Source organism: Botryllus schlosseri, chromosome 11, assembly GCF_051294905.1.
Source record: "Botryllus schlosseri isolate E-star chromosome 11, Bs_hap1, whole genome shotgun sequence".
Classification (NCBI taxonomy): Eukaryota; Metazoa; Chordata; class Ascidiacea; order Stolidobranchia; family Styelidae; genus Botryllus; species Botryllus schlosseri.
This window is the reverse complement of record NC_137246.1, coordinates 14,281,053-14,308,103: the sequence shown is the minus strand read 5'-3', so window position 1 is coordinate 14,308,103 and position 27,051 is coordinate 14,281,053. Positions and strand designations below refer to the sequence as shown.

The 27,051-nt window shown below is 38.9% G+C and overlaps 1 protein-coding gene across 1 annotated transcript; it reads left to right on the top strand.

Moving 5' to 3' along the window:
• The first annotated feature begins 736 nt into the window (after positions 1 to 736).
• Positions 737 to 25,551, top strand: LOC145449947 (dynein axonemal assembly factor 8-like). The gene is made up of 41 exons (XM_080328389.1): positions 737 to 1,132; positions 2,743 to 2,843; positions 3,357 to 3,444; positions 4,799 to 4,966; positions 5,022 to 5,111; positions 5,180 to 5,283; positions 5,343 to 5,436; positions 5,825 to 5,965; positions 6,659 to 6,750; positions 7,533 to 7,651; positions 8,292 to 8,351; positions 8,416 to 8,717; positions 8,781 to 8,853; positions 10,598 to 10,638; positions 10,700 to 10,758; positions 10,817 to 10,945; positions 11,582 to 11,788; positions 11,852 to 11,945; positions 12,690 to 12,841; positions 13,328 to 13,504; positions 13,567 to 13,671; positions 13,730 to 13,874; positions 13,934 to 14,134; positions 14,556 to 14,777; positions 16,451 to 16,658; positions 16,720 to 16,865; positions 16,918 to 17,048; positions 17,747 to 17,891; positions 17,956 to 18,113; positions 18,450 to 18,557; positions 18,617 to 18,733; positions 18,790 to 19,018; positions 19,626 to 19,798; positions 21,468 to 21,572; positions 22,093 to 22,327; positions 22,860 to 22,991; positions 23,050 to 23,094; positions 23,153 to 23,328; positions 24,392 to 24,490; positions 24,549 to 24,634; positions 24,874 to 25,551. The coding sequence occupies exons 1-41, from the start codon at positions 1,102 to 1,104 to the stop codon at positions 25,061 to 25,063; spliced, it is 5,478 nt and encodes a 1,825-aa protein (XP_080184515.1). The 5' UTR covers positions 737 to 1,101; the 3' UTR covers positions 25,064 to 25,551.
• The last annotated feature ends 1,500 nt before the right edge of the window (positions 25,552 to 27,051 follow it).

The following is a 27,051-nucleotide window of genomic DNA, read 5'->3' as shown; positions in this document are numbered from 1 at the left end:
GTCTAAAAAAGGTCATATTTCCTGATCCGTGCCTAAAATACAGTCTTTTCCTTCACTTTGTGGGGCAGGGTTGACTAACAAAAAAAAATTCACTTTCCGCTCAAAAAAGAGGACAAAATTTCAAAAAAGAGGACAAAAGGGCGTCCTCCAAGGACACTTTCAATAAAGTCAAAAAAGAGGACGAATCCTCTTTAAAGAGGACGTATGGTAACCCTATTAATATTATACCTTAACAACATATCAATAATATATACAGAACTTACAAATACATGCATCGATACCTCGTACGGTCGTACCAAAACACGTCTCGTCATTACGTCTGGATATTTTGACGCGATTATTATTTCACATGTCTCATTCACCAGTGTGCATGTGTAAGTAGCCTACTTGTAGGCCAGGGCGGGTGTTCATTGATCAATTCGATGGTGTTTTGCACTGGTAACTAATTGTATACAGAATATAATAAAATAATCCAATGGATGTACAAACTACACCTGTTTTATGAAGCTCGTAAAGTCATAAATGACTGATCGCACAGTGGTCGCTGAACGAACCGCTTTTCGTTACAACGACAATAAACGAATTTGCTGGGCGACCGATAAACAACATGGTGAACTTGTAGATTTGTATGCGTTTTATATATGAGTGGATTGGGGGCCAGCGTAATATTATAATGTGACCATTATTAATCATCTAGGCAATTTAATGTTTTTCCATTCTTTGATGCTTTTGAATGGTAGGTATTATGATAAGGACAAATTTTAGTTTTGTAATTTGAGTTATAGTGCCAGACTGCATTCAATTTATTCAAACTTCATGTGGGTTGCCTCTGTTGCGACGACTCTGATACGTTTGATTAGCGACGCTATGCTTACCTGGCGCAAAGATTAGCCAGCCTCAGTATGATATGTGTATAATGTAGATTTATTAGTGCACTTGTGGTGAAATTTCTAAGCTACAACCTGTAATATTTGTCTTAACAGATATATAGTACCATACCATATGATAATTGTAATAAAGATACCGTATGCATACAGTGATAACTGTGGTGGTCGAATTGAGTGTAGCTACTGCAAAGCATATAGCTACTGACGACACATTATGAGTGATTCAGATGAAAGTCTTTCCACGGGTAAAGTATATTATCACTCTATTTCAGTGTTTCCCAACCTTTTTCCACCCACGTACCATTACGAGGTTTTATGCAGTGCTCGCGTACCACCTACAAGTTACGCGCGCAGAAGGAGGTCAAAATGCTCCCACCATTTATGACGTCACAAGCACGTATGTGATTTATGCTCAGTGGCGGTTAACCTTTTCGACCAAAGGGCCACATGATATTTGCGAACCATTGCGCGGGCGTGTTGAATGATGATGACCTTTTTTATCCAGCCGATAGAAGCGAACCGGATTAGGTAATGACGGAAACAAGACTTATATCACTACGCATCAAAATCGATAACAATTATGTCATGAAAAGTCAGTGTGAACAGTGCACTCATGAAGTACCCGCGCCAAGCGCGAAAAATTTTCAAATTAGTGAATAAGTTCGGCCAATACTAATGTTACTTGCATATATTGCGAGTAACCTATGTATGCCACTGGGCTCTCTTGGCAAACGCAGGATGATTCCGACATATTATTAGCGACGATTTCGGTGAACATGCGTCTATCATTTTGTGCCAAAGTTTCATCGCCGATCATCTTCATCTTCATCATCATCTCTGCGAGTGCAGACGCGAAGTCGGATGTTGGACGGCACGTTCTCTCACAATTACCAATATCGTCAATTAAGTAGATTGGGCATATTTTTATACTCAGGAAGGGCTACAAAAAGCAAGAAATAGACTGACAATAAATCGCGCGATGTGCTAAGAAAAATATCAAGCCAAATAAATCTACGACGGAATATTCTACTTTATGGTAATATAGGGACATCTAAGAAAAATTTTGCTGGCTCCAGGCTACGCCAATGCGTCGGAACTGGTATTTAAGTGATCAACATCCTCATATTTCGGGGTCAAACTAATCAAGTTTTTGTTGGTCTTGGAAGTTCACAGTAAATTACCTGAGTAATTCAATACTTGATATTATAACTAATTTCGAGAATTATCTCGCGGGCCACTCATAATCTTCTCGCGGGCCACATTTGGCCCGTGGGTCACGGTTGGCTTCTCCTGCACTAGCTGGTCGACGAGTGGCATACGTTTTCTCACAGCGCATCGAAAGTCATGCATGAGCGCAACAAGGCGGTTTCGTTTCTTCGACTTGATAGTCATCATGAATGAAAATCCTTGCTCGCACTCCCACGTAGAAGGGAAAATTAACATCTAGGGATTAGCGTGAGAAGCTAGCGTCGAATACGAGGAGGCCATGCTTCAAAAAACTCAAAATCAACCCCACCTGAACTAATGACTCCATTTGGTCGAGAAAAAAAACAGAATGTACTCGCGTACCACCTGGAAGACCTTCGCGTACCACTAGTGGTACGCGTACCACAGGTTGGGAACCACTGCTCTATTTGAACGATGACAATCGTGAGTTTTTTTTTATTTTGGCTCTGCGTGGATGAATATCTAGACTAAATAGTTCAGAGCTACTAGACCATGAGAACTTGATTGTATTTTAATTCTATTGTAGGCCGAGGAGACTGTTTGTTTAATTGATTTTAAATAGTGATACCTGCCTGATGAATGACAATACCGTAATAAACAAATGCTAATAAATCATGTTATCACACAGTTCAATCTCATCATAAGCCGGATAATGAATCCAGTGGACAATGGAGCTACATATTTTCACAAGTTCAAAATGATTTACCTGCCATGGATTCCGATTCAGAGGTAAATTTCTGTGCCAGTATTGAAACGATAGGGTGCTAGCATGTAACTAGTATAGCCTAAACAGTAATAGATAATTCAAGTAATGTTTTTCTGGTACTACCTACTGTTTGAAAAGTTTGGGAGCCAATCTCTGATATTTACGACTACCTTGAAGTCATTAACTACATGCTATATATCCCCTTGATCACAGCTACAAAAGACAGGCTATATTTGCAATTGCGACTTTATATCTCTTTATTAGCCTTCCTACGTTGATCGACTAATGCATATAAATTATCTGGTAAGCCTTTGCTTTTGCTGACTTTTATCAGAAAGAAAATTTTGAATTCCATTATCATGACTACAGTACTTTTTACACAAATGTGTACTGTAGAGCTTCTCCAATGGTTTCATACTCGAAAAGGCGTGACCAGTTGCTATATTGGAGAATAGTTGCTGGGTAAATTTACATATACATAATAAGATGCATCCTATTTGTTCAGACTTCCGATATGAGCTTGCTATATTTTTCAGACGACTTCTTCAGCGGACGAGTCTGTTGGCATTTTTGATCGATCCCTTCCCACAGATAAAAAGACTGAAGAAGTTGGAAGCGTAACAAGTAATCAGTCTGCTTTTTTTAGTCTTGAAAATAATTCAAACATATCAATTGACCTTGAAAATAGAGTACCATATTTTGGGATCCTCTAAGGCGGACACTTTTAACAAATCATTGAAGTCAGGTTACCGGACTAGAAAACTGCTGATTCTAAAACTTGTACTAAAAATCTCGTTTTGTGGACTAAAAAAAAGTCATCTTTCCGACTCGACTCCCGGATTACCTACATTTTAACGCAAGACCTTGATAGCTTCCACACCCTGTTTAACGTCCACTTGTAGGATTATAACTTAGTCCAAGATCCGAAAGCTCGTGTAACTATAATAAAGTTATAATCATACCAAGTGGACGTGAAACAGGGTGGGGAAGCTATCAAGGTCTTACGTTTATATATGCCGTCTGCTATCGGCACAACAACGTAGTCTACATTTCAACGATACTGCCATACTCCCGAATGACCCGATCGACCGTCCGAATTGCAGATTTCGCGTCATTTATAGCGCTTTTTAATTAAGCCTGTCCACTACCCTGGTTGTCAAAGCTATAAAGAAGGATGGATTTCCAAATAGGAGGACATTTAGGCGTCCTCGGAGGACATTATCGATTGCTTGAAAAAGGAGAACAAATCCTCATGAAGGAGGACATATGGTAACCCTATTGAAAACAAGTCCACCCGACATGCTGAGTCATGCATGTAAATTGAACGTATCACCATAGAGGTGGCCAAGACAGTAGTTTAAATCTGCAGTAATGAACTCACTGATGTTCTTGAACTATGCAGTGTTCTGAATATTACTTCTTTGAACACGGCTTAAACTTGAAATTGTAATGTTGAGGAACCGTGTTTTCTTTCACATGCACTTTGTCCCCCATTTTATCCAATACTAGCCTATACTTTTTTCACTAATCGTTATCCATTATGGCTGAGTTACTAAAGTGGCTGGGTTCATTGGTTTGCAGTACTAGAGGTAGAGAGTTTCAAATCTCTAACTATTCTCATTGCTCTCAACATTTAAGTTGATTCTCATATTATGATGGCATTATTTCATCTTTTCTATATTCCTATTTATGATCTCATTTCGTAGACTTTGGTTACTGCTGGTACCAGGATAGTGGCATGATTAGCCTACCGTGTTGTATGAGTTTTTGAAATGTGATATGTGCAGTAGACATAGACATATATGCCTATCCTGAAAAATGTCTGTTGCCAGTTATATTGTACAACAATATATTGAGTGGCGTTGTTGAGGTCACACAGTTTATTTTAGTGCTTTTGACAATAAGCTCTTATTAAAGTTAATCATGTATGAAAACGACATGTTTGCTTGCACATTGTGATGAGTTTTGTATTTTGCAGATAGTCCCATAAAAACCGTATCTCCGAAACACACAACTTCAGTAAGACCAGAGTCCACAATTGCTAAAAAGGCTCAATCACCTTCCGTACCGAAAAGTACATCGTTACTCTTTCAAAGACTTCAAAAACACCTGAAAGAAAAAGTTAACACAGATTTTGCAAACGAAGGTATTTGCATATGCATATTTACATGTAACAGAGGTGAGATACATTCTATTTTCAGAGCAAATTGAAGACCGTAAAACACCAGTCGTTCCGGTGTTAGATGACAGTCCTCTCGAAGCTGCTGATGTAAATCGAAATGTAAATGAAGGTACATCCATATTCAAATTGTTCTTAATAGTAGGCTATATGGGAACACTGAACAACTATGATTTTCAGTTTCAAAAGAATCTTCAAACAGTGCAACTGCTACCGAGATGAGTGAATCTTCCATATTTTCTGAATTTGAAGATATTGATGTCACCTCTCTCTTGTCGTTAGAGGTCAGCTACTGGAGTATATTATCAGAACCTGCGATTGCGCATGTATCTTTTCAATGTAGAGATTAGAAGACTTCGATCTAAGCAATATCGTCGAAGACTCGTCGACAACCGACCTCACCGAACTGTCCGCAGACTCACCTCGTAAAGAAACGGGTATTTGTTGCACTTTTGCGATTGTTTTACAATCCTTTTAAACATTTTTGACTGAATATTGACAAGCGGTACAATTTATCTTGTGGAGAGGTAGTCACGGTTAGTAATGGAGTACTTCTTTAGAATAGCCGAGTAGGTGTAGTTTCATCTGTTTCATCTGTTCTGTAATATTCATCCTGTGCTACTGAAGCAAGTTCGATACATGCTCTACCTTATAACAGCGATGCCACCACATCAGGTCATTGTAACGATGATATGATCCAATTTTCGATACCCGGATCATGATGGTATATATGCTTGTTGAAACGATGCAAGATTTACGTTGTCATATTGCGACATATCCCGCCGTCTTGATTGTGCTGTGACTGTGTATCAAATGCTATTTTAGACAAAGAAGAGAAGACTAAAGTAATGAATAAACTGCTGGATTTGTGCCAAAAACAAACTCGTTTAGAAGATTCTCGGCAGGCCGACAAACCGCCAAAATCAGAAAGCAAACTACTGAAGATTGAAGACGGTAACAATGAAGGTATCGAGGCAACTGCTACTCTTCATCTTGTATTATAACACGTCAATAATGATGCTGTGACAAAAATCGGTTTCACATCCGCGTGATTGAAATTCAAGCTGTAGTCTGAGATTCAGAGACAAAGATTTATTGAGCACTGCTACATTGACAATTTCACTCGTGAAATTAATGCGATTCCATCCATGAACTTGTAATGTGCTTTATAAGTGACGAAATTTCAAATGTGGGCTGTAAACATTTTGGATTCTAAAATTTTCAAAGTAGAAGTGGAAATAGTGGGACAACAAAATTACTCACATTGTGCAATTGTAGGCAATCCGCTTGTGTTTGTAGAAGAGGAAGAAGTTCTGCTTCGTTCCTTCCCAGCCAAGGCTGAACTCTACTGACAAAATAGTTGTACTTGTACTCGGCACACAATCCATAACCTTCATTGTGCTCAGTAAGTTTTATAAGGATAGAGGATGCAGTATAATTTTGTATATAATATATATTTGTTGAGGATTGTTATTACTACAATGTCTTATGAAAACTGACACTCACTTTCAGTTGATGGTTATGTTTTGTTGCATGGACATGTTCAAATCCAGTTCTGCGATTATTATTTACAGTCAAAACATGCCTTGTTTGACATCACTATACGTTAAGTAGCCTGCTGTTCATTGTATTTTTACCATGCTCGTATTTCTTGTTTAGGTCAACATGTCGTGGGTCGAACTACCGTATTTATTGATTTACGGCCCAATGCGGACAAGAAAGCAAAAACAGAGGCTCAGGAAGTGGAAATGGTAAAATTTAATCTTTTAAATATTGTTGTTCTTTTCTAATTGGTATAGATTGAGGATGATATAAAGGAAAGGATTGAAGTGTTGCAAATCTCTAGTAAAATTCGTTACCCGGTACCGATCGTGTACGTATAACGTGACTGACTTGTAATAACCATTATTCGTGACTGATTTTTGTAATATACAATCTAACCTTTTCTAAGAATATTCATGTCTGTCAGTAACTTGAGTATTTAAGCAGTAGTGAAGCCTGTTTATATAGATAAGACAGCCTTTGTTATTTAGTATACAGAAAGTACGATGCTGAATACAGAAGGTCGCTTCCCCAATGCATTGTCCAGAACTTTTTTCATATTCTTTCTGGCGGCAAATATGGGGCTATGAAATCTGACGGAGTATTGTGAAGTCTTTTTAGTGTTGACTCACCTCAAATTATAAACTCAGCAATTGTACACATTCAAAATTTGATATTACTCGGTATTTCGCCAGAATGTCCAGGGTGCTGGTCAAGTTTATGGGAGAATATCTTCAGTAATCTCGTATACAAACCTCGGCCAAGTCAAGCTTACATATACAGTCAAGTTTATGTCGGGTGATATCCAATTTGATCAATGATCGTTATTTTTGTTGTTGCGAGACAAAAAGCAAATTACACTTTACACCTCATACATGACCTTGGGTAGGGGCAGCTCTCAATCTTTTAGGCCACTATATAAAGATATCTTGTACCACTGCCAAGTACAAAAGTTAGTTTAACATTGATAACTCATGCATTGTTAATTCAGAAGCCCGAGCCATTGGAAGTGCAACGACCTGTGACCAAGTCTGTTGGCGTGTCGGCAAATGATCTGCCGTTCGCCTCAAGGAGAGTGCAAAATATGACCAAAATGCATGCAATCCCAAGGTATTAGCTGTTTTATACTGTTATAACATATTGGTTTTTACAGAGTCGTAACTTATGACATAACTTAACTGGTAGCATAACTGGAAAGAAATAAATTTCAATTCTATGCACCCAGTGTATTTGTATATTTATTGTATAACTCATGATAAGTGAAACACTTTCCTTACATGTCTCTACTAGAAGGTTTAAAGTTGGGGGCTTGAATAAAATTTTGAGAGTGAAAATTTTCTGCAATAAATTTATGAAGTAATTTTATTGCTCTGTCAAATACCAAACTACCTAAATTATGAGCATCTGTTATCTGGCAGGATTGCGTTTTTCGTTCACTCTTCCTTGCTTGGTCCCATAATCAAAAGCAATAATCAAATCACTCACTGGGCTTATCTAGGCGCCAAAATCAAGGAATTGAATGACATCGGCTAGAAATTTTCATGATTAGATGGGCAAAAAAGTGAAAAAAAATAGCATTAATGCAGATGACAGTGAATGCACAAGGACGAGTCATCGTTCATTGGGCTAATTGTTAGTTTATCAAGAATAATTATATTCTTCTATTTTCTCCTGCTGTATATCTTATCATAGACGTAACACAGGCATCATTCCTGTTAACGAATGGATACTGGATTCCTAAATTTTTCAGCGATTCCGATTCTAGCGATGACGAGGATATCGATCAAACCTGGCAGATCTACAGGCGAAAGTACGGCCATTTCATAATCAGGAGTAAGCATTCAGAATTCTCACATTGCCACATTTGAGTCTAGATTGAAAGCGAAATCCATTGATAAAGTAACCCCGACTACGTCGAGTAAAAATTCACAAATTTGTGTGACTGGAATCGGAGACGAAAATCTGTCTGATGGGGACATAATTTTAAAAGGTTGTCCAGAAAATATCACAGAAAAATCAGGTTCCGACAACCCGGCTGAAACCAGCAGACAGAAGCATTCAAAAGCATCATCTGTAACGCCGAGAGCAACAAAAAACGGGTCAATGTATGATTCTCAATCCAGTTCCACAGTTCAAGTTATTGGCGAGTCCCACAGCAAGAAGACCGTTGACAGGGGTAGGTACAACTTGCATGTTTTCCATATGTATTTAGTTTCATCATATCTTATTACATGTCCAGACGACCAGGATGCCACGCTCAGCTCGAGTTCATATTCTGCAAATAGATTGAAAGAAAACCCTTCATACTCCAGGTTTGTGTGTTTACCTTTCCACTGTCAATTGCTTACGGTGAGTAGATTAGATTTGAACATTACCATCAATTAATCTTTGAGCAGCGTTGTCTCGAGTACTATCGGTAAACACTTCAAGGAAATAATAAAAATAAACTCAATTTGCTCCTACTGATAATCTCCAGTTGGATTTAATGCATTGGAATTTGCTGAAAACTTTGCTATTGACTTTATCTGCTGAAATTAGAATATCAGACTCGAGATCCAATCTGTGATCTTTCCTATCAACTCTAACACCTATCCCACTCATTCATCGCGCACCATAAATGTTAGTGTGGCCTGAGAAAAAATTCATTGGAATTAAGGTAATATCGTCTGTTAGATATTAAAATCCTATTTGACTTCAGCTCCAATATGACTCGCGCATTAGTCATGAAATATTCCACCCCTAAGACGTGGAAAATGCCAGTACCACACTTGTTCCAGAGGGTCCCTTTGATTACCCATTAGGGTTGTCCAAAATTTGGAAAATCTTAATGTATTATGTATGCTATGCCAATCTTTTGGTGTGCTCGATCTGCAGTGCTCCTCCATGTCATGCAAGATGCATTTTCTTGCTCATGCCTTTTGTTTTACAATACCGTACTATCAGGGTTATAACCAAGTCACAAGGTTCCGAGTCACAAGTCAATCTCACTTTTATTGTTTTGACTCAAGTTAAGTCGAGTCATTTTCAATTCACCACCGAGTCAAGTCCGAGTCCATGTTAGCTAGTAGAGGGTTGAGTCCGAGTCATAGTGTTTTGACTCGAGTCCGAGTCCAAGTTATTATGTTCACTGTTTAGTTCAATCCGGCTCAACCCACTTCTCTGAACTCTGTTCGAGTGATATAGAATGGCTCGCATTCATATTATTGTTATTTTCCTCATTCTTAACAGTTTCTGTCTCTATTTTCCAAGTATCGGGACTGATAGACGAAATACCAATAATGTGGTAACTTTACTATTCTTCGAAGTTACAATGAAACATCTGATTCGCCATCCTAGTCTCGAGTCATATGACTTGGTTCAATCATGCACAATGACTCGAGTACAAGTTGAGTCATTTCACGCGTTTGAAGAATTGACTCGAGTCAAGTCGAGTCACCAAAAAATCATGAGTCAAGTCATTGCAACCCTGGGAACACTTTTTACAATCACAGTCTTACAGAGTTGTCTTAGGACTTTTTTTCTTATGACCAAATCTCGTGAGATTTTGAAATGAAAAGTAACATATAAATCAACGAGTTCTCGAATATTTCATTTTAAGCGATTATGGATTAACGCACGCATAAATCTTGATCTTCATTATGTGAGAAGAAGCAACCAAAATTTTATTGCTATAATCATATTTTTAAAGGATTTTGTCGCTTATCATTTTATATCATCTTCTTTTACTTTCATTCAGTGTGCATGCCTCCTATTTAAATCGCCTAGGCCAAGGTGGGTGTCTGATCTCAAAGACTACTCCTATAGTCGTTTCGGCACCTTCCTATCTTTCATTATATCGCAGTCTTGTGATGTTTTGAAATCTTAAAATTTTATGAATAAAACTTGAAATTTGAAATGATGATGGTTCGTTTTTACTTTGCTCTGGTACAAATCAACTTTTTCTCAGTCATAAACATAATCATGATAATTCCATGTATTTGAGAGGGTGGGATTTTCACAATGTTAACTGTACTTACCTAACCATACAACTTGAGTGACCATTACCATTTTTTTCAGGTTGTTGAATCAAGTAAATGGAGTCTCAGGATCCGATTCAGGTATGTAAGACACTGCAATAAAAGGAAAAGTCAGGGGTTTCAAGTCTCACATCTTTTCCAGCGAACGGACACAAGAAATCGAAATCAAAGGACAAAAAACTTCAGTCATCGACTCCAAAGGTAGGAGACCTGGTCTAGCATTCCTATTACACACAGGCATGTGTTTGAACGATTCCAGGGAGAGAGTTATTATAAAAGCCTTGTGAATGGCTCAAGCATCAGAAACGAAACGAGGTATAAACTCAAGATTTTGCTGGACAAGGAACGCGAAAAACATCACAAAGGCTCTGATTTACTTTTTGACATGGTGAGTATAACGCAGTGTAGCTTAACGACTGTTTCCACGGTCTTCTATGACCGACAAGATAGCCTAATGGTGAAGCATCCGGCTTCTTGATCGGTAGGCCGTGGGTTTGATCCCCGGCCGGGTCGAACCAAAGACCTGATTAGTAACACTGGTATCCATGACTTCCCTGCTTGGCGCTCATGCATTACTGGGATAGCATGGAGGGGTGGTGCAAGACTTAGAAAGCCGTCAAAGGCTATATCCGCACCTTCCTTGTCCAACGGCATATGCACATCATGTACTCATGGTATGCATATGCACAGATCAGGTGTATATATATCATGAGTCGGTGTATATGCCGCAAAAACATCAAGGACAAAAATAAACTAAGTTCCTTCCTTCCTTCAGCGGGTCGAATATTCTGGTAGTTTGCATTGTACTGTGTTGATATAGTTGATAAATCTAAAGCCATCGACACGAGAGACCCCCGAGTCTTGGCAGTGACATTTTTTTTCTCAAGATCTGTGCAGTAGAATCTTTGCATTTACCACATTTGCAGTTGGGTTTTGCGTGAGTAAAATTATATGGTTTATGACATGCATCAGTTTTTGTCCGTTAGAAATTGGCAATCTTACAGTGTTCTTCATCTCGTAACAGACGTCATCATTCGAGCAAGAGGTGCACAACATCCCACCAACGCTCTCAACCGACGATACACAAATGGTGCTGCTGGCAATCAACATGCTATCAATCGGACAAGTGATCCTGCATCGCACTTGCGGCGGCCACAAAGCCAGCCCAGTTGATCACAACGTCGGATTTTCCGTCACCTATCCGTTGCTGCTGTCGTGGCTTCTAGCTTTGGTGCGTATAGTTCGCATATGTTATCACGGTGGCGCTCGCGAATTACACTTTGTGTAACGATAGGTGCCAGAAGATTTGGATGATATCCGGAAACCGAGAACTGACGACACTTTCAGTCGAGACCTGGATCCTCATGATCTGTTGGAGGACATCAATGGTAATACTCTCCCCCTGTTTTCGTATTTGACTGCATGATAGGGCATTACAGTCTGTGACCTATCCAGAATAAAATGAGATGCAGCAGTATCGCTAAGAACGTCAACATAATTCGGTATGACGACAAAACAATGCTACTAAAAATGGTTACATCCTAAATTATTTGCCCCTTGTACTATGGGGAATATTGAATCATTGAGAATCACTATTTCAATATATTTGTCTCATTGCCTGGTACTTTGAATCTCGATTGGCCCTATCATATCATTCAAAACATGCATCGCTAGGCTACGAGCATTCACATTTATGGAAACTGCACTCCTGTGAATTAATGTCATTATTTACTTGCTGATCACAATAAGAGGTATATGTATGTGCTCCTGAAGTCTGTATTATTGCTATGACTTCATTATTGCTATGACTTCATGACTTGACTACAATTGAAGCTTGATACTCGATTCAGGATCAAATCACTCAGGTACTCGATTTTTCCCAGTATTACTTTAACTATAAAACGGTACGTATCGACAGAAATGCTCTGCATTCATAAAAATGGTCAACAACACCATATGAGATTGAAATTGAGCATTGCCTAAATTGATCTACATTTCAGTAGAAGCATAGCAATAGAGTGAATGGCAACACAGTGTGTGTATACTTTAAAATTTCTCTTGACACAGCTTTGATACTGATTTAGATTTTGATTATTGCCAATTTAAATCATATCGGCTTCAATACCAATCAGGCAAAGAACTGACTCACGTCGATGTGCCTTTCAACGTTGTGTCCTTGAATCAGTATTGGCGCGAAGACACTCAGTCGCTCTCATTGATGGCTGTCATTGTACCGAACGATTTCTATAACCCGGATTCCAAGCGAGTGAGAAAAAAGTCAAAGGTGAGTTACATCCAGAAGGTATCACCACTTTATTTTATCCATTAATGTTATTATATTCCATCAAACCGAAGGTACTGCTTTCCACGGCACACTAAAACGTTATGAGCATTGGTAGAGAACAGAGGTTTTCATAGGATTTCAGACGATCTCAAATAGGCTGTTTTAAAAAGTGGTGAAGATAGCTAATAAGACATACAATTTCAAAGATCATTTGTCACGGTTAGGCTACAGGTATACCTTTGGCTGACTTTAGCAATTTCACTAGTAAAAGCCATTCTGAACTATTAGCCAACTACTTTCTATGTGATGCAGTGTAAACTAATTTGATTTGGAGATCTGTACAAGTGGAATGAAAACGAAACCGCATGAGTAAACTGCACCAGTATCGCTTGGTCTACTCAAGTCCTCACGTGGCTAAATTTACATCACCGCATACCTCAGCTATGTCTGTGAACTCACCTTCTGCAAACTTGTTCCACGACACAGAGAGAGGACGCCTTCCTGCACGTTGTGAGGCAATTTCTCCAGTCCAACAAGATTCAAGACGTCTGCCCGTGGCACGGCAGGCCCGAATCGCCGCTGCATTACACCTTGGCCGAAACGGACGTTACCTGTGCAATGAAGCCGTTGTCTACATATGTCGCGGCTTCTAACGATATGATGGTACGTGTCAGTATGCTAGCTACTTTCAAATCTGTGATGTATCGACGACCATGCCCGTACAGGCCATAAAGAAAGTTTTGAAAAGCAATCCTGGCTTTTTCTCTAAGTCGATATCGAGCGATGAATGTGTTCTGCCTTCGGAATTGAGCTCTTCGTCAAAGTCAGAAGTAAGTTGTCTTAATATCAAATCCTGTGCATCATTTACATTTCCCGCTTCGCCATCAGATAACGACGTGCCTTCTGCAAAGAGAAGCGTTTATGTTTCCAATTGCTGTTCTCGACATCGGAATACGATTGCAAACCTCCTGCTTTGATTTGGTCGGATTACGTTTGTGCTACGTTCCGAGAAGATATATCGATGAAAATACATGTAAGGCAGTAGCTTGTAGCTTACTGTAGCATTTTTTAAGTATGATAATTGCTTTGCAGCACATTACAGCTACCGGGAAGAGGCCGAGTATCAAGATGCGATAGTTCCGTGCGCATTACTTGCCATACGAGGGCACGCGGCACATAAGACTTGGGGAAAAACAGTTGGCCCCAGAGATCCGGTGCTTGCTAGGATGTCGGAAAAACACTCGTTAAATGCAACGTATGGCGAGCAGCTATCGACTGGTCTCCATTCAATGGGTCGGTTTTCAGCTTATATGTTTCTGGCACGTGATGGTTATACCTGATTTGGTTATTATGTATAATACCTGATGAAGCAACATCATTATAAATACGGTGCTATTATATTTATTTGTTTCCAGGTCTTCTGATATTAAAATGAAATAGGTTATAGTAGCTATTGAACGTCTGACTGAGAAAGTATTTTATTAATTTTCAAATAGGCAATAAATGAGTCGAGTTTAGTAATCGGATTTGTAATCTGACTCATTAAGGAATCAATTTTAATAGAAACAGCGTCCTTGCTTGCGATACGTGCAGTCAGTTGTTACCCTGCATTGCACGGCATCCACTTTACAACCGACCGTGGCACATCGAATCTGTTCTCGCCACTGTAAATTAATCCCGGCATTCACCATTTGATTTCGAATGTACTTCACAGATGTCAATTTATTTTATCATCCCCGAAGCGAAACGCGTGCAAAACAACAGATATGCGTCTGGTTTGGAGGTCGCGTGAACCCGAATAGCAAAATCGTGAAGAATCTCACACAAGCGAATTGCAATGGGACTGCTGATCATAGTTCGCCGAATTGCAATGGAATTGATAGCAGTGACAAAAATGATGTTGACGACTCCGTGTTTGCCTTTGAAACATCGAAATGTAAGTATAGATCGATAGAGAGACAGATAAAATCTAACTCTTATTGATCAAAATATTTCGAATTTTTTTCAACTCACGAGTTACTCTGTATAATGCCAGGGATGGGCTAAACCGTGTACCTGAGTGATTCAATTAGGAATCGAGTATACGAGTACCACGCTCTATGATGTTATGACGGTATGCAACTTTGAAAGTACAAATATGTACCTTTTGTGTAAGCACAATGAAAATAATGTATGTTGAAGCGCCTGTATTTTTTCATTTTATATAATCCATTTTTAATGCTGTGATGTAACCAATTGAAGTTTCGCATATAATGTCAGTACTCAAAAACTCGGGTATCACTACTTGACTTGAATCATGACAATTAATACTTGAATCAGAATTGAGTACTCAAATTATTGTGCCAACCTTGTATATTTCTAATTCTTGATAAACTCTGCTCTAACTTCAAGTAAAGGTATTTCAATTTGTAAACTTCAACACAATACAAATTGATTCAAAGATTTCTGCATCCTAGATCGTGGTGTCATTGTCAGTAGATAGCAGTGTTGGGATCAAGTCACTACCTTCGAGTCACGGGTCATCTCGACTCATTGCATATTTTGACTCGAGTCAAGTCATGTCACTCGATTTTCGGAGGTGACTCGAGTCAAGTCGAGTCAAGGCCAGTCAAATCATGAGTCAAGTCACTAGTCGAGTCAAGTTAGCTTTTCAAAGTATGACACATGATTCAAAGTCATTGCATTATGCCAACTGTTTTAAATACAGATGGAGTCCTCATTGATTCTGAATCGAAGAGCGAATAAAAAGTTGATTATACACACATAAAGGCGCTCTATCGCTCACGCATACGTACAACTGCTAAACTACGCAGGTTGCGGTAGCCCCAGTCGTCAGTCTTGAATTATCAGCGAGAATACAGGATAAAATGCGAGACGTCAGAAAGCAGAAAAAAGGATGAGATGGAATACCCTACCATCTATCCATGACATAAAAATATATTCGTTCAATTTAAATAATACAGGAGGGCTGGTTTAGGTGAGCACTGGGCACTGTGAGCAGTTTATAGAACAGAGATATATTGCTAGTATATTACTTAACTACTACTTTACGACAACGTAAACTGTAAGCGTTTGCGTTTGCGATCAATTTATTTGTGATATAACAAATGGAGGATTGGTAAAATGCATAATCATTGAGTGATTGGTTGCTCTCACAGGTCAAACCAGCGTATCGTTAACAATCCGAACTTATACAAGACACGGTCGACATCGATTACTTGATGACTTGAAATTGACTCGTAAATTTTACTACGTGTCAAGAGTCAATCCGCATTTCTGAAACGTCAAGTCAAGTCAAATTATTTTTGCAAAGTGACTCAAGTCAAGTCAAGCCATACGAAAAAGGTGACTCGAATCATCCCAACACTGGTAGATAGTAGTATGTTCTCTACACCTAAAGGATGTTTTGTGCTGCTGCCAGTCAATGTAAGCTTGTTCGACATCATTACATATCACCCGGCATCAGAAGTGTAGATCTTAAAACGTTTATCATCCTCAAAGTGACATTGAATTGAAAACATTGTTGTGTATATTGTAAAACTATGTCATGAAGTACTTCTTTTGAAAATCGTACCGTCATTATTACGGAGTTCAATCTTTCACTTTCAGATTCCACAATTTCCAACGAGTACAGAAAAGATTCTTACATTGTGACATCGCCCATTCAAAGAATCTACCTCGTTATATCACCCCAACTTCCGACGCGCTTCATCAGCAATGTGCTGTGCACTGTGTTAAGTACGGGGTATCATTTGATCGCCACAAGGAGATTGCGTCTGGATGAGAGAAAATCGTCTGCTCTAAATATTCCCCAAAGGTCGCAAGTTAGGATTACACCTTATTTGACAGCGCTTTTTTCATTGTACCGTTTACAATAGGAATTACCCGTATTTCTGCCCACGTCTTGATCCAGACGCGTCGTTGGATTTCGATTATTATGAAGATGTGTGGCTGTTCAGACCGTCCACGATATTACTCATTTCAAAAGAAAACGGGATTGTGCATCAAAACGGACTGATCCATGGTAAAACGTAGATTTCCTGTCCGTAAATGAGATTTCTAACACCCGTGCTTAGCTTTGCAGACTGATTTGATGGTTAGTTTGAGTAGTCCTGAAGAAGGCCATGTGAAGCAGGTCACTTGCCAGTGTTTCCATACGGCTTCATATTCTGAAAGTGCGGAGCATGTGATTGGCGTTATGAATAAGGTGACGTTTGTGGAGCTTGAAATTATTGAATTTCATTTTGTATATTTGAATTCGTTGGCAGTGCGATTGATTCGTTAATTTTGACTTGAATATAGCATATTGTGCAACATTTGGAAGATGTCAGATTACTAAAGAAGTTTGCTCATTCGTAGTCTGATGTTTATAGCAACAAACAATATATTCATATTGCCAAATCTGTTCGACTCTAATATTTTCGACTGACTCTCATCAGGAGCGTACGTCAGTGAATGAGGTTAGCCAAATTCGAAATATAGACAGAATTTTGCCGCTGTGACATAACAACAAGTGCACCTAGTCGCGAACGGCAATAACAAACGTACAGTTACGGGTAAAACAGACGATTTCGGCTATAACATAGCCGAGTAAAAACATGACACTAATGAAATATTCCGAGAGTGTAGAGATGATCTTTCTGACGGCAGAGTACAGGCTGTTGCAGCTTTATAATAGTTGATTCGAGAACCTTCAAATGAAAAAGAGAACGGCCACAAGCAATTATGGAAAACTGATTTCTACTAGGATAATAATATATCCTCAATCAGCTATCTACTAACAAATGTTCTGAACCAATGAAATTCAACACATGTCCTCCGATGGGCTCACAATGTCGAGCAGTACTTCTGTATTTCGCATATGCTCTCTTTTCATTGCATTAAATCTCTACCATTTGCTTCCAGGCCATCGACGTTGACAGCGGAAATACCATGTCATTACCTCTAAACAATTTTCTCAACATTTCCCCAAATCCCGAGATGGAACAAGTGGTCGTATTCTGTGTCATCGGGGACGAAGCGATGGAGGAAGGCGTTGAAATTCTAAGAAGTGAGTTTTCAATATTGTCGTAGAAGCATCGAGTTTCATGTGTTGAGTATAACGTTTAATTCAGGCCTGGTCCATGGCGACTTTCCTTGCCTGGAAGACAATATAGGCACGGATATTTACAACATGGACAACGCCGATGAAGACTACGACATGGAACCATTCAACGGATTTGAAGTCTTGGGGCTGAAAAGAATTTCGTCACTGCCTAAAAATTTGGCAAATGTAAGAAGTAGCTTTCAATCGGAAATTAATCATAGGTGGTCGAAATATTCATTGCTAGAACTCAAGTAGAATTAGGAGTAGAAGTAACCTCAAAAATTTATTTTCGTGTACAATTAGAAGGAAGTATTCTGGCCTAGTTTTGCCTAAAAAATGAAGACTGTATGAAAGTGGTCTCAAAACATAACTATTTCAGTAAATAGCCAAGTCAAAACCTGCTTGATTAGAAGTGCTTAGTTACAGACCACCTCTAATGTTGATGTTTCAAGATGGTTATTGATTTTCGTCACATGCTATTCCCCTGTGGGTATTCATAGACAATGCTCCTTTCACGTACAGGAGCTATGCCTTTACGAAGTCGGTACGAAGGAATGGTGCCGTAGTATCTTACAGCTTCAGAATTCCTCCGTCCTACTTGTGGTCATGAGAAGAGTGAACGCGTTTCAGGTGTGACTTTTCTTTCGTGCTACCGAAATACCAATCAAATTTATCGAACCTTAAACCAGGTATTAGGCGAGGTTTTATCGTCAATGAAATCTTCCAACTGCGACGGCAACCAATGGCCACACTCTCCGGAACTTCCGTGGATGATGTCATCGTCGCCTGAAACTGCTTATCGCCAAGTAATTCGCCATGACATATTACCCTCCACTCGGTACCTAACATTGTTTATCATCAGGTCAACGCATTTTTCTCGGATAAGGAACTGTTCCCCGACAATCAGAGTCGTCCGTTGTTGAAATACTTGCCACCCCCCGCACGCTTACTGCAGTATCGGCTGCATCAGCAAGTCAAATGTAACTGTAGTTGTAATAATAATTGTGTCGGCAACTGTCAGCAGAGCAACACCAACACACCTTCCAAGGATAACGTGAAACGGGGATCATCGAAAAAGAAGAAGAAAAGCGGTAAGTCTATTTTGTTTGGAGTTTCATCGTAGAGTTTTGATCATAAAGTCGGGGAGATAATTTTGGTTGATTTTGGCTAATGTTTCAAAATCTGTAGATTGTAATCTTTATTCAAGTTTATATCCCTTTCAAATCATGTATACAAAACAAGGCTACGAGCAATGGAAATATTTTAAAATCTGGTTTGGATCCATGAATGAAATCATTGCAGAGTGACTTTTTGGTGCAAATACTTACAGGAAATATCTATTTCGAATTGAGATGGCAGAATTCGGACACACACATTTACGTTGTGTTTCAAGTAGCTGAAATTTCCTTTCCTTATTTGCTGGCTGCTTTTGAAATCTACAGAGAAAATGTTTCCATATACGTTTAAAACAGATTTGGAACACCAAGTATTGAGTTAATCTGTAGACTTCCCCAAAGTTTCCTAAACTGCGGCCAGAAAACTCAGCTGTATCATGATGAAACGCTACATTTCCTGTTACATGATATTAGAGCACGGAAAATCATGACATTATATTGGTGATGATTGTAAGAGCCTGTCCGCTTGCGAAATTTTCGTTAAATCTACTGAACAAAGACATTGTGCCGAAACCTCATACAGGAAAGAAGGATGTCAATCACAAAGATTCGTTTCATAACGGTGACGGCAGCGTAAGCGCCAAGCATCTATCATCTTTGGACGAATCGATATATTCCTTCATGACAACTTGCAATCAGCCGTTAACTTCAGTACTTGTGATAAAGCCAGATGCGTTTCCGAGACATTTTATCAAGGTATGCTATGCTACGCTATTTGAAGTGGTGTCATCCAGAGTTGGATCAATTACATTATTTCAGTTCAATTACAGTTACAATTACAATTACTTTCATGAATGTTTCAATTACAATTACTCCATGCTAAAAATATCAAATTACAATTACAATTACAATTACTCCTTGCATGCTTCAATTACATTACAATTACAATTACAATTGCTGCTGTTGGACATGTAATTTAATAATCATAAATTCAACCGTGCTCCTTGACAACCGTAGCGTCGTATTTAACAACAATTCAAGTCTAGTTCAGATTGTGTAGTAATAAATGCGTTTATGTGCGTACATAGTATGCTATGTGAGATGTCATTGTGGCGTAATATAAGCGTATTTTGAATGCTCGGTAATTATGGCTCACGTAATTGGAAATGTAAAATGTTATTTACCTAATTTCCTATGGGTTAGGATTAAGGATAGGGTGCAGTATGTCGTTGAAAAAGTATTATAATATATGCACGTGTTGGATTTGCGTCTATAGTATATAATTAAAGAAATAATATTATTTTTATCGAGGGACGTAGGAATTAGGATGAGGAGTGAAAACAAAACCGTGCTTTGTCAGATAAGACGTTATATAATATCCAGTGGTCTGGTTAGTTAGCCAGACGAAATAACGATGCAGCATCGTGATCTGAAATCGTATTGTAGATTGCCAACCCACTGATAGATGCGCAAGATGTGAGTCACGGATGAATGCACCGACAAACATACTGCAGAGCCGGCTAAAAGCAGCAAAATTTGTAGTCCTAGAGCTGGCGATCCATGCGTCCAAATTTGATGCATCTGGTCTTTATAGTAAGCTATTGATGTACTAATTCCGAAAATACAAAATAAAATCTCGTCAGGGCAATGTAACTGCTCCAAAATAGCCGTTTAAGGCCGACTGTTCTGGAAAGTGAGAGCGCTGCAGCAGCATGACCACAACAATTACCAATTACGCCCAGCGATTGTTCAGAACAATGCCGATTCCCAGACTTTCACGACTATTTTGGGATGGTACCATTGCCTGGAAATATACTTTTATTGCGGAATCAGTGCGACACTAGCTTTCGATTAGGACCATACATATCAAATTTCGACGCTTGGATCGCCAGCTATGGGAATATCAATTCTGCTGCTTTTAGCCGGCTCAGCAGTTCGCTTCTCGGCGTATTCAATCGTGAGTCACGTGTTGCGAATCCATCTGTTGGTCAGTAATCCAAAAATTGTGTACAATGGCAGCCGAGGCCAGCATAGCGGTAAAAATAAAAAAAAACTTCGCACGCAAGGGCGCAGTCAAGGGCTTCCGCGAATGGATCCACCAAATTCCTTGTTGACATTTAAAGAGAATGCATTTTAAGTCAATTGTTTTAGGTTGTGCTTGTCAGGTCTCAATAGCAATTTAATGTAATTGAAATTGTAATTGAGCAAAATTTTTGTCAAATTACAATTACAATTACAATTACACAAAATAAAAATGCTTCAATTACAATTACATTACAAATACATTGAAAAATGTAATTAATTACATTCAATTACAATTACAAATTACAATTGATCCAACTCTGGTGTCATCCATATATATGAACCTTCGAAGCCAGTTTTCAAGACATGGACTATCTCATTATCTCACTATTGCTGTTGACAGATCATGAGAGAGCTTCACAGGCAAGATTTTACCATCGTTGCAATGAACATTGTGAAGATGTCGGAACATGAAGCACTTCAAGTTGCTCCCTCTATCATAAAAGAAGTAGGATTTTTATTTATATGAAATTATTGAAAGGCCAAGACAGAAAGAGTTTTATATTTAACACTCAATTTAATGCGTGTGTTTTTCATGTAGACTTGGGCGTCTATAATTTACTTGTTCCCCCAGAATTCGAAATATGTGCACATAGTATGTGTTGCGTATGCGATAATGCGTATAATAGATAACATTTTTAAAATGTGTGAATGTGTACCTGTTTGACCATATATTTCAACAAACAAAAGCATGCATTACTCAATAATTATTCCGACTTTATATTGACGGTTCAATGTGTTATTAAATATTTTAAATGTTCATATTCCTTTGGCGCGCACTCTGCCATCTCAGTGTTTTGATATAAAATACATTAAACTAAACGAGATAGCAATATATAAGTGCCATCATAAATCATGTAGCAATATTCATCGACAGACTATACCAAGTTTTTGTTCATCAATTTACTTTCCATTTGTTGTGGCAGAATTATGAGCCGGATATGCAAGGATATGTCTACTTCATTTAGATGCAAGGCGAGTGTCAAGTGTATCTCGATCACATGCTCTCGGATTTGTCACTAGTTGCATGCGTGCAAAGAAGCAACGCAATCAGACACCTCTGTGAGTTGGCGGGACCACAAAATCCGCAGATAGCAAGAAGCAGACTGTATTCGCGAAAAAGCCATGAGTCGTTGGACACAAGACGCCCACCTACGCTACGAGCTCTATTTGGGATCGACTTGATTTCAAATGGAATACACGGTGCATAAACAATGACTGAACATCACTTTGAGCTTTTATTTTCAAACTTTTATATTTGCATACCTTTCTATTATCTATTTATTTCTGTTTCTACTTCTTACTCCATCTAAAGCAGTGGTTCTGTAAAAGTTACCTTTGAAATATACCAATAATTCTTTCTCTGTGACGGATTAGTGACAAACAAACTCAACACTGAAAAGCTTGAAGTAGTTTGTCAGTTTTAACGTATATTTTTACTGGGATGATGAGTTGAACAAAACAAAACCATTGATCAACTTAAAAACTGCATGAGAGCTCTATGGAACACCTCCAAACGCTCTAGTGGTCCACCATTCAGCTACCGGTTAAGAACCAACGGTCCAAATATGATGATTTGGCTGCTGTCACTAGCCAAGATTGGTGTTTAATTAAGGAACATTGCGGTTTTGTTTCTAGAATCACATGATTCATCGTTCAATTCCTCAGATATTTTATGACGACGAAAAATTTACTGACATATTGATGCAACTGAATTTCATTTTTGTTTTTACAGTTTCTGACAGCTATGCCAGTGCTTGTGAAGAAATGAAATTATTTTTTCCATATGGATTGTGTTGTAAAGAGACCCAGGAGTTGGCAATGGAATGTGTGCCATGCCCAGCCGTTGATCCGTATATGTGTACAGGTTTGTTCAAAAGCATTTATATTCAGTGCCGTATGTTCTTATATTTGATTCTTTACAGAAAAAATGAAAGGCCGTATGGCACAAGTATCATCGAATAAACCTGGTAATTATTCCACTCATTATTTGTCTTTATTTGTCTCTAACCCTCATGTCATCATAAGGATTGGGGAAAAGGAAAATTCAAAACGAAGACGATCTTTTCGAGCCAGTTGTGACAATTCTCATGCCCGATTTGCTTCAGAATGAGTCACCGCCGCTGCAGAATTGCGACAATTTTTATAACAATCGGTGGAAAGCTCCACCTTATGTCGCTATACTGGATCAGTTATTTAATCAAGTAAGTAATTAATCGACATCATGTGCTTGCATAGTTTGAGATAGGATTGGCGTCAGTAATGAAAGATGTGAAGATGGTTCACAGTGCACACTTAAGTTGCAATCGCACTCAAATGCAATTAAAATTGTTTACTATATAAGAAATTAAATGGCAGAATATGGCTGTGTGCTGTAATGTGGCTCTAGTAATGACTCGACTCGAGTCAAGCTGTGTATTGACTCGACTTGGACTCGAGTCATTGCGCATGACTCGAACCAAGTCATATGACTAGAAAATCAGACGGCCAAGACCGACATTTCATTGTAATTTTGAAGAATACTAAAGTAACCACACTATTGGGATTTCATCTATTGGTACTGGTACTTGGAAATGCAACCAGAAACTGCTAAAAGTGAGGAAAATTAGTATATTGTAAATGGGAACCGTTCGATATGACCAAACAAGTTATAAAAACTGGGTTTAACAAGTTTAACAAGACTTTAACTGGAAACTAAGCAGTCAACACAATGACTTGGACTCGGACTTGACCCTCTGCTTGCTGACTTGGACTCGGTTGGGAATTCAAAATGACTCGACTGAACTCGAGTCAAAACTATAAGTGGGATTGACTCGTGACTCGGAGCTTTTTGACTTGGTTGCAATCCTGCCTTCTGCGTTATGGAGTCCCTGAATTGTAATTTGATAGCAGGCAGAAATTAGGAATTATAATGCCAGTCAGAGGCAGAGACGGTCATTACAGGCATAGTAAAGCTGTTGTGTCTGCATTTGATTATGGAATTAATCATATTGAAAACGTAAATTTTAATAGAATCCAGTAAATTCAGGATTGGTATTGATGATGTTGTGATTTCTAGTGCGACTAAAAGGCTCATAATGGTTTGCGAAGTGAAATATTCGATGACTTGTAAATTTTTCTTTGAGTCACGAGTCATTGCATATTTGTCATCCGTTGAGTCCAGGTCAAGTCAAAGTCAATAAAGAAGTATCTCAAATATGACTCGAGTCAAGTCATGACTCAAGCCATCCCAACACTGTTTTGCACATAACATTGTTGTGATTTCAGGGATTTGAAATTTGTGCAATGAGAATGGTATGGTGTAAACAGAACCAAGCTGAAGAATTGGTAAAGATCCTGCATTATTCTGACAGCAATTTGAATTATGTGAGCTCTGTTGTTTGCACTCAACAAGAGTTGGATTTGATTTCGAAAATTTTCATAGATTGATGAAATGAAGAATGGCCCAGTGTTAGTGGCGATGCTGCAAAGGAAAAATGCATTTCAACTCTTCGATTCCGTTCTTGGGAGGTAAGATAATATTCAGAATTTTATCTAAATTTGGGGGTAAAAATGAGCTCAACAACTCAACAGCCCAATTGTCAGAGCAATTCCATAATTTTCATTCACTCACTATTTCTAACGACGCAACAGCAACCTTTCTGGAAAGTGCTCAATGTTTCTTAATTCTTTCGAGACTGTCTGTCAACACTAGGTGTGTTCTTCAGCATTGAATCCATGTTTCACACCAAACCTTGCACATTTTACAGTTCCAAGAGTAACGGAGACTCGCTTTATTACAAATATGCTGATCGTATTTTACGATCAAAAACTCTCGAAGAAACAAAGCAAGCTGCTCGATATATATTTGCTCACGTGCCTAACTTGAGGTCTGCTCTTAAAATCAGTCACAATCGATTCGGATGGGATATTTCCAGCAGCGGGGACTCTGGAGAATGAGATCACCGTGATTCTTTATTGCTCTGGAGTGTAAATCAAGATGATGGGAGATGTACGCCCGGTTTTCGTTGTCTTACAAAGATGTGCAAGCTAAATTCATACAATAATAGTGGATAAACTTTTGACAAAGACTATTACAATCTGAAGTATCCTAACTGTTACTTTTCCTGCATGCCAAGATTTTTATTGCAGCTTGCAAAGGATTCCATGTTTTCTATCAATTTTCACTAATTTATAGCTGCTGTTTGTTTATAGTATTCTTCTCTCAAACTAGTATAGTTTTACTGTTGCCACTCAACTTGGATTGGTGACCTTAAACATGTGACTTATCACTGTGTGCCGTGTGGATTTTGCTTCGACTGATTAATTGAAATATTTTTGACACTTGAGTGTGTCCGTCTGACTCTTCTTCTTAGCAGTGTTGTTATTCTTCCGGCTATTCTGTTAAAACATGCATTTGTACGATAACACGTTTATTTTTGAAAGAAGTGTTCATCGAGTTGCTAAGTAGATATTAGGAGCTGTTCATTTTATTATAGTTAGGATTTGTTGCTTCAATTATCCTTCTAAAACTACCGAGCATCCCAAGATATACAAGTTCATCCAATCGTCCATATTGAATAAACCACAATCTTACAATCGGTATATAATGTGGTCGTAAGCGTCACATTGTTTCATTCATTACAATGGTACAAGTGATCCACTACTGCAACACCCGCAGATTGCGGGTTCGAGATCGATTCCTGGAATACCCTCCCAAGTGTTGGAGGTTTATCTCTAGGCTCCTCGCCATATCTGATGCGCATAAGCGTTGTCTAAAGCTTAGGAGTGGGTTGTCCTACAAGTAGGCAGCTACAGTATCAAAATAGAGAATATCGGCATGATGTAGGCTAAATGCCCATTGTGTAGAAAAACACAATGAATACCACAAACAATGAATTTGTAAATAATGTGCAGTCGCTGCGCCCTCACAACCAATCATTGCTTGATGACTTGCCCGCGGGCGAAGGTTCTGTAGCGATAAACTAAACCAAGAATATATTTTCTATCATTAATAGAAGAGGTAAGTGACGGGTATTCAACTATTTTCTATCATTAATAGAAGAGGTAAGTGACGGGTATTCAACTATTCAGCCTGGACTCGCGTAGTTATAGGTACTGTCAAATGTGCATTGAAGTCGCATTTAGGACGAATATTTTTGTGGCATATACGCCGATTCATGATATAGGCCTACGTACGTACACACGATATGTGCAAGTGCATGCATTGCATACCATGAGTGCATGATGTGCATTGTGCATGTGCATATGTGCCGCTAGAGACAAGGGAATGTGTAGATGAAAGATCGAATCCATGGCCCGCCGATCAAATAGCTGGACGCTTCACCTTACACTATCTTATAGATATTGCCTACTTGTCGTCTGTCGGCATTTGATGGAGACATCATCCGTCGGTATAGGCGTAATACTTTATTGCAGTGATTTTCAACCTTTTTGTGTTCATCATCGAATCTACTATTTGAAAATCATCCGCGACCCAAAAGTATAGATTTGGTTAACTCAGTGGTTCCCAACGTGGGCGATATCGCCCCCCCCCCCCAGGGGGCGATTTGGCGGCCTAGGGGGGCGATAGCGGGGCGAAAATGGACAAAGGGGGCGACAGGGGGCGATGACGCGTTAAAACGGCTATATTTGAGTGAAGTAGGAGAAAGACCTTTTTTTTTAGTCAACCCGCGGAAATTTAGTTGAAAAAGGGTAAAATTCGACAGCGAGCCGAAAAGTTGACCTTTTTTTTTTAGTCAACCTGCCGATGATTACAGATTGTATACCGATTTTTCGGTTCACAAAATCTGGGGGGCGACGATCGGCGTTGAGCTTGAAAAAAGGGGGCGATGAGTCGAAAAAGGTAGGGAACCACTGGGTTAACTGATTACTTAAATAGGAAAGGTCAGCCCCTTCGCCCCTGTTCACGGCCTATTTGGAGATGC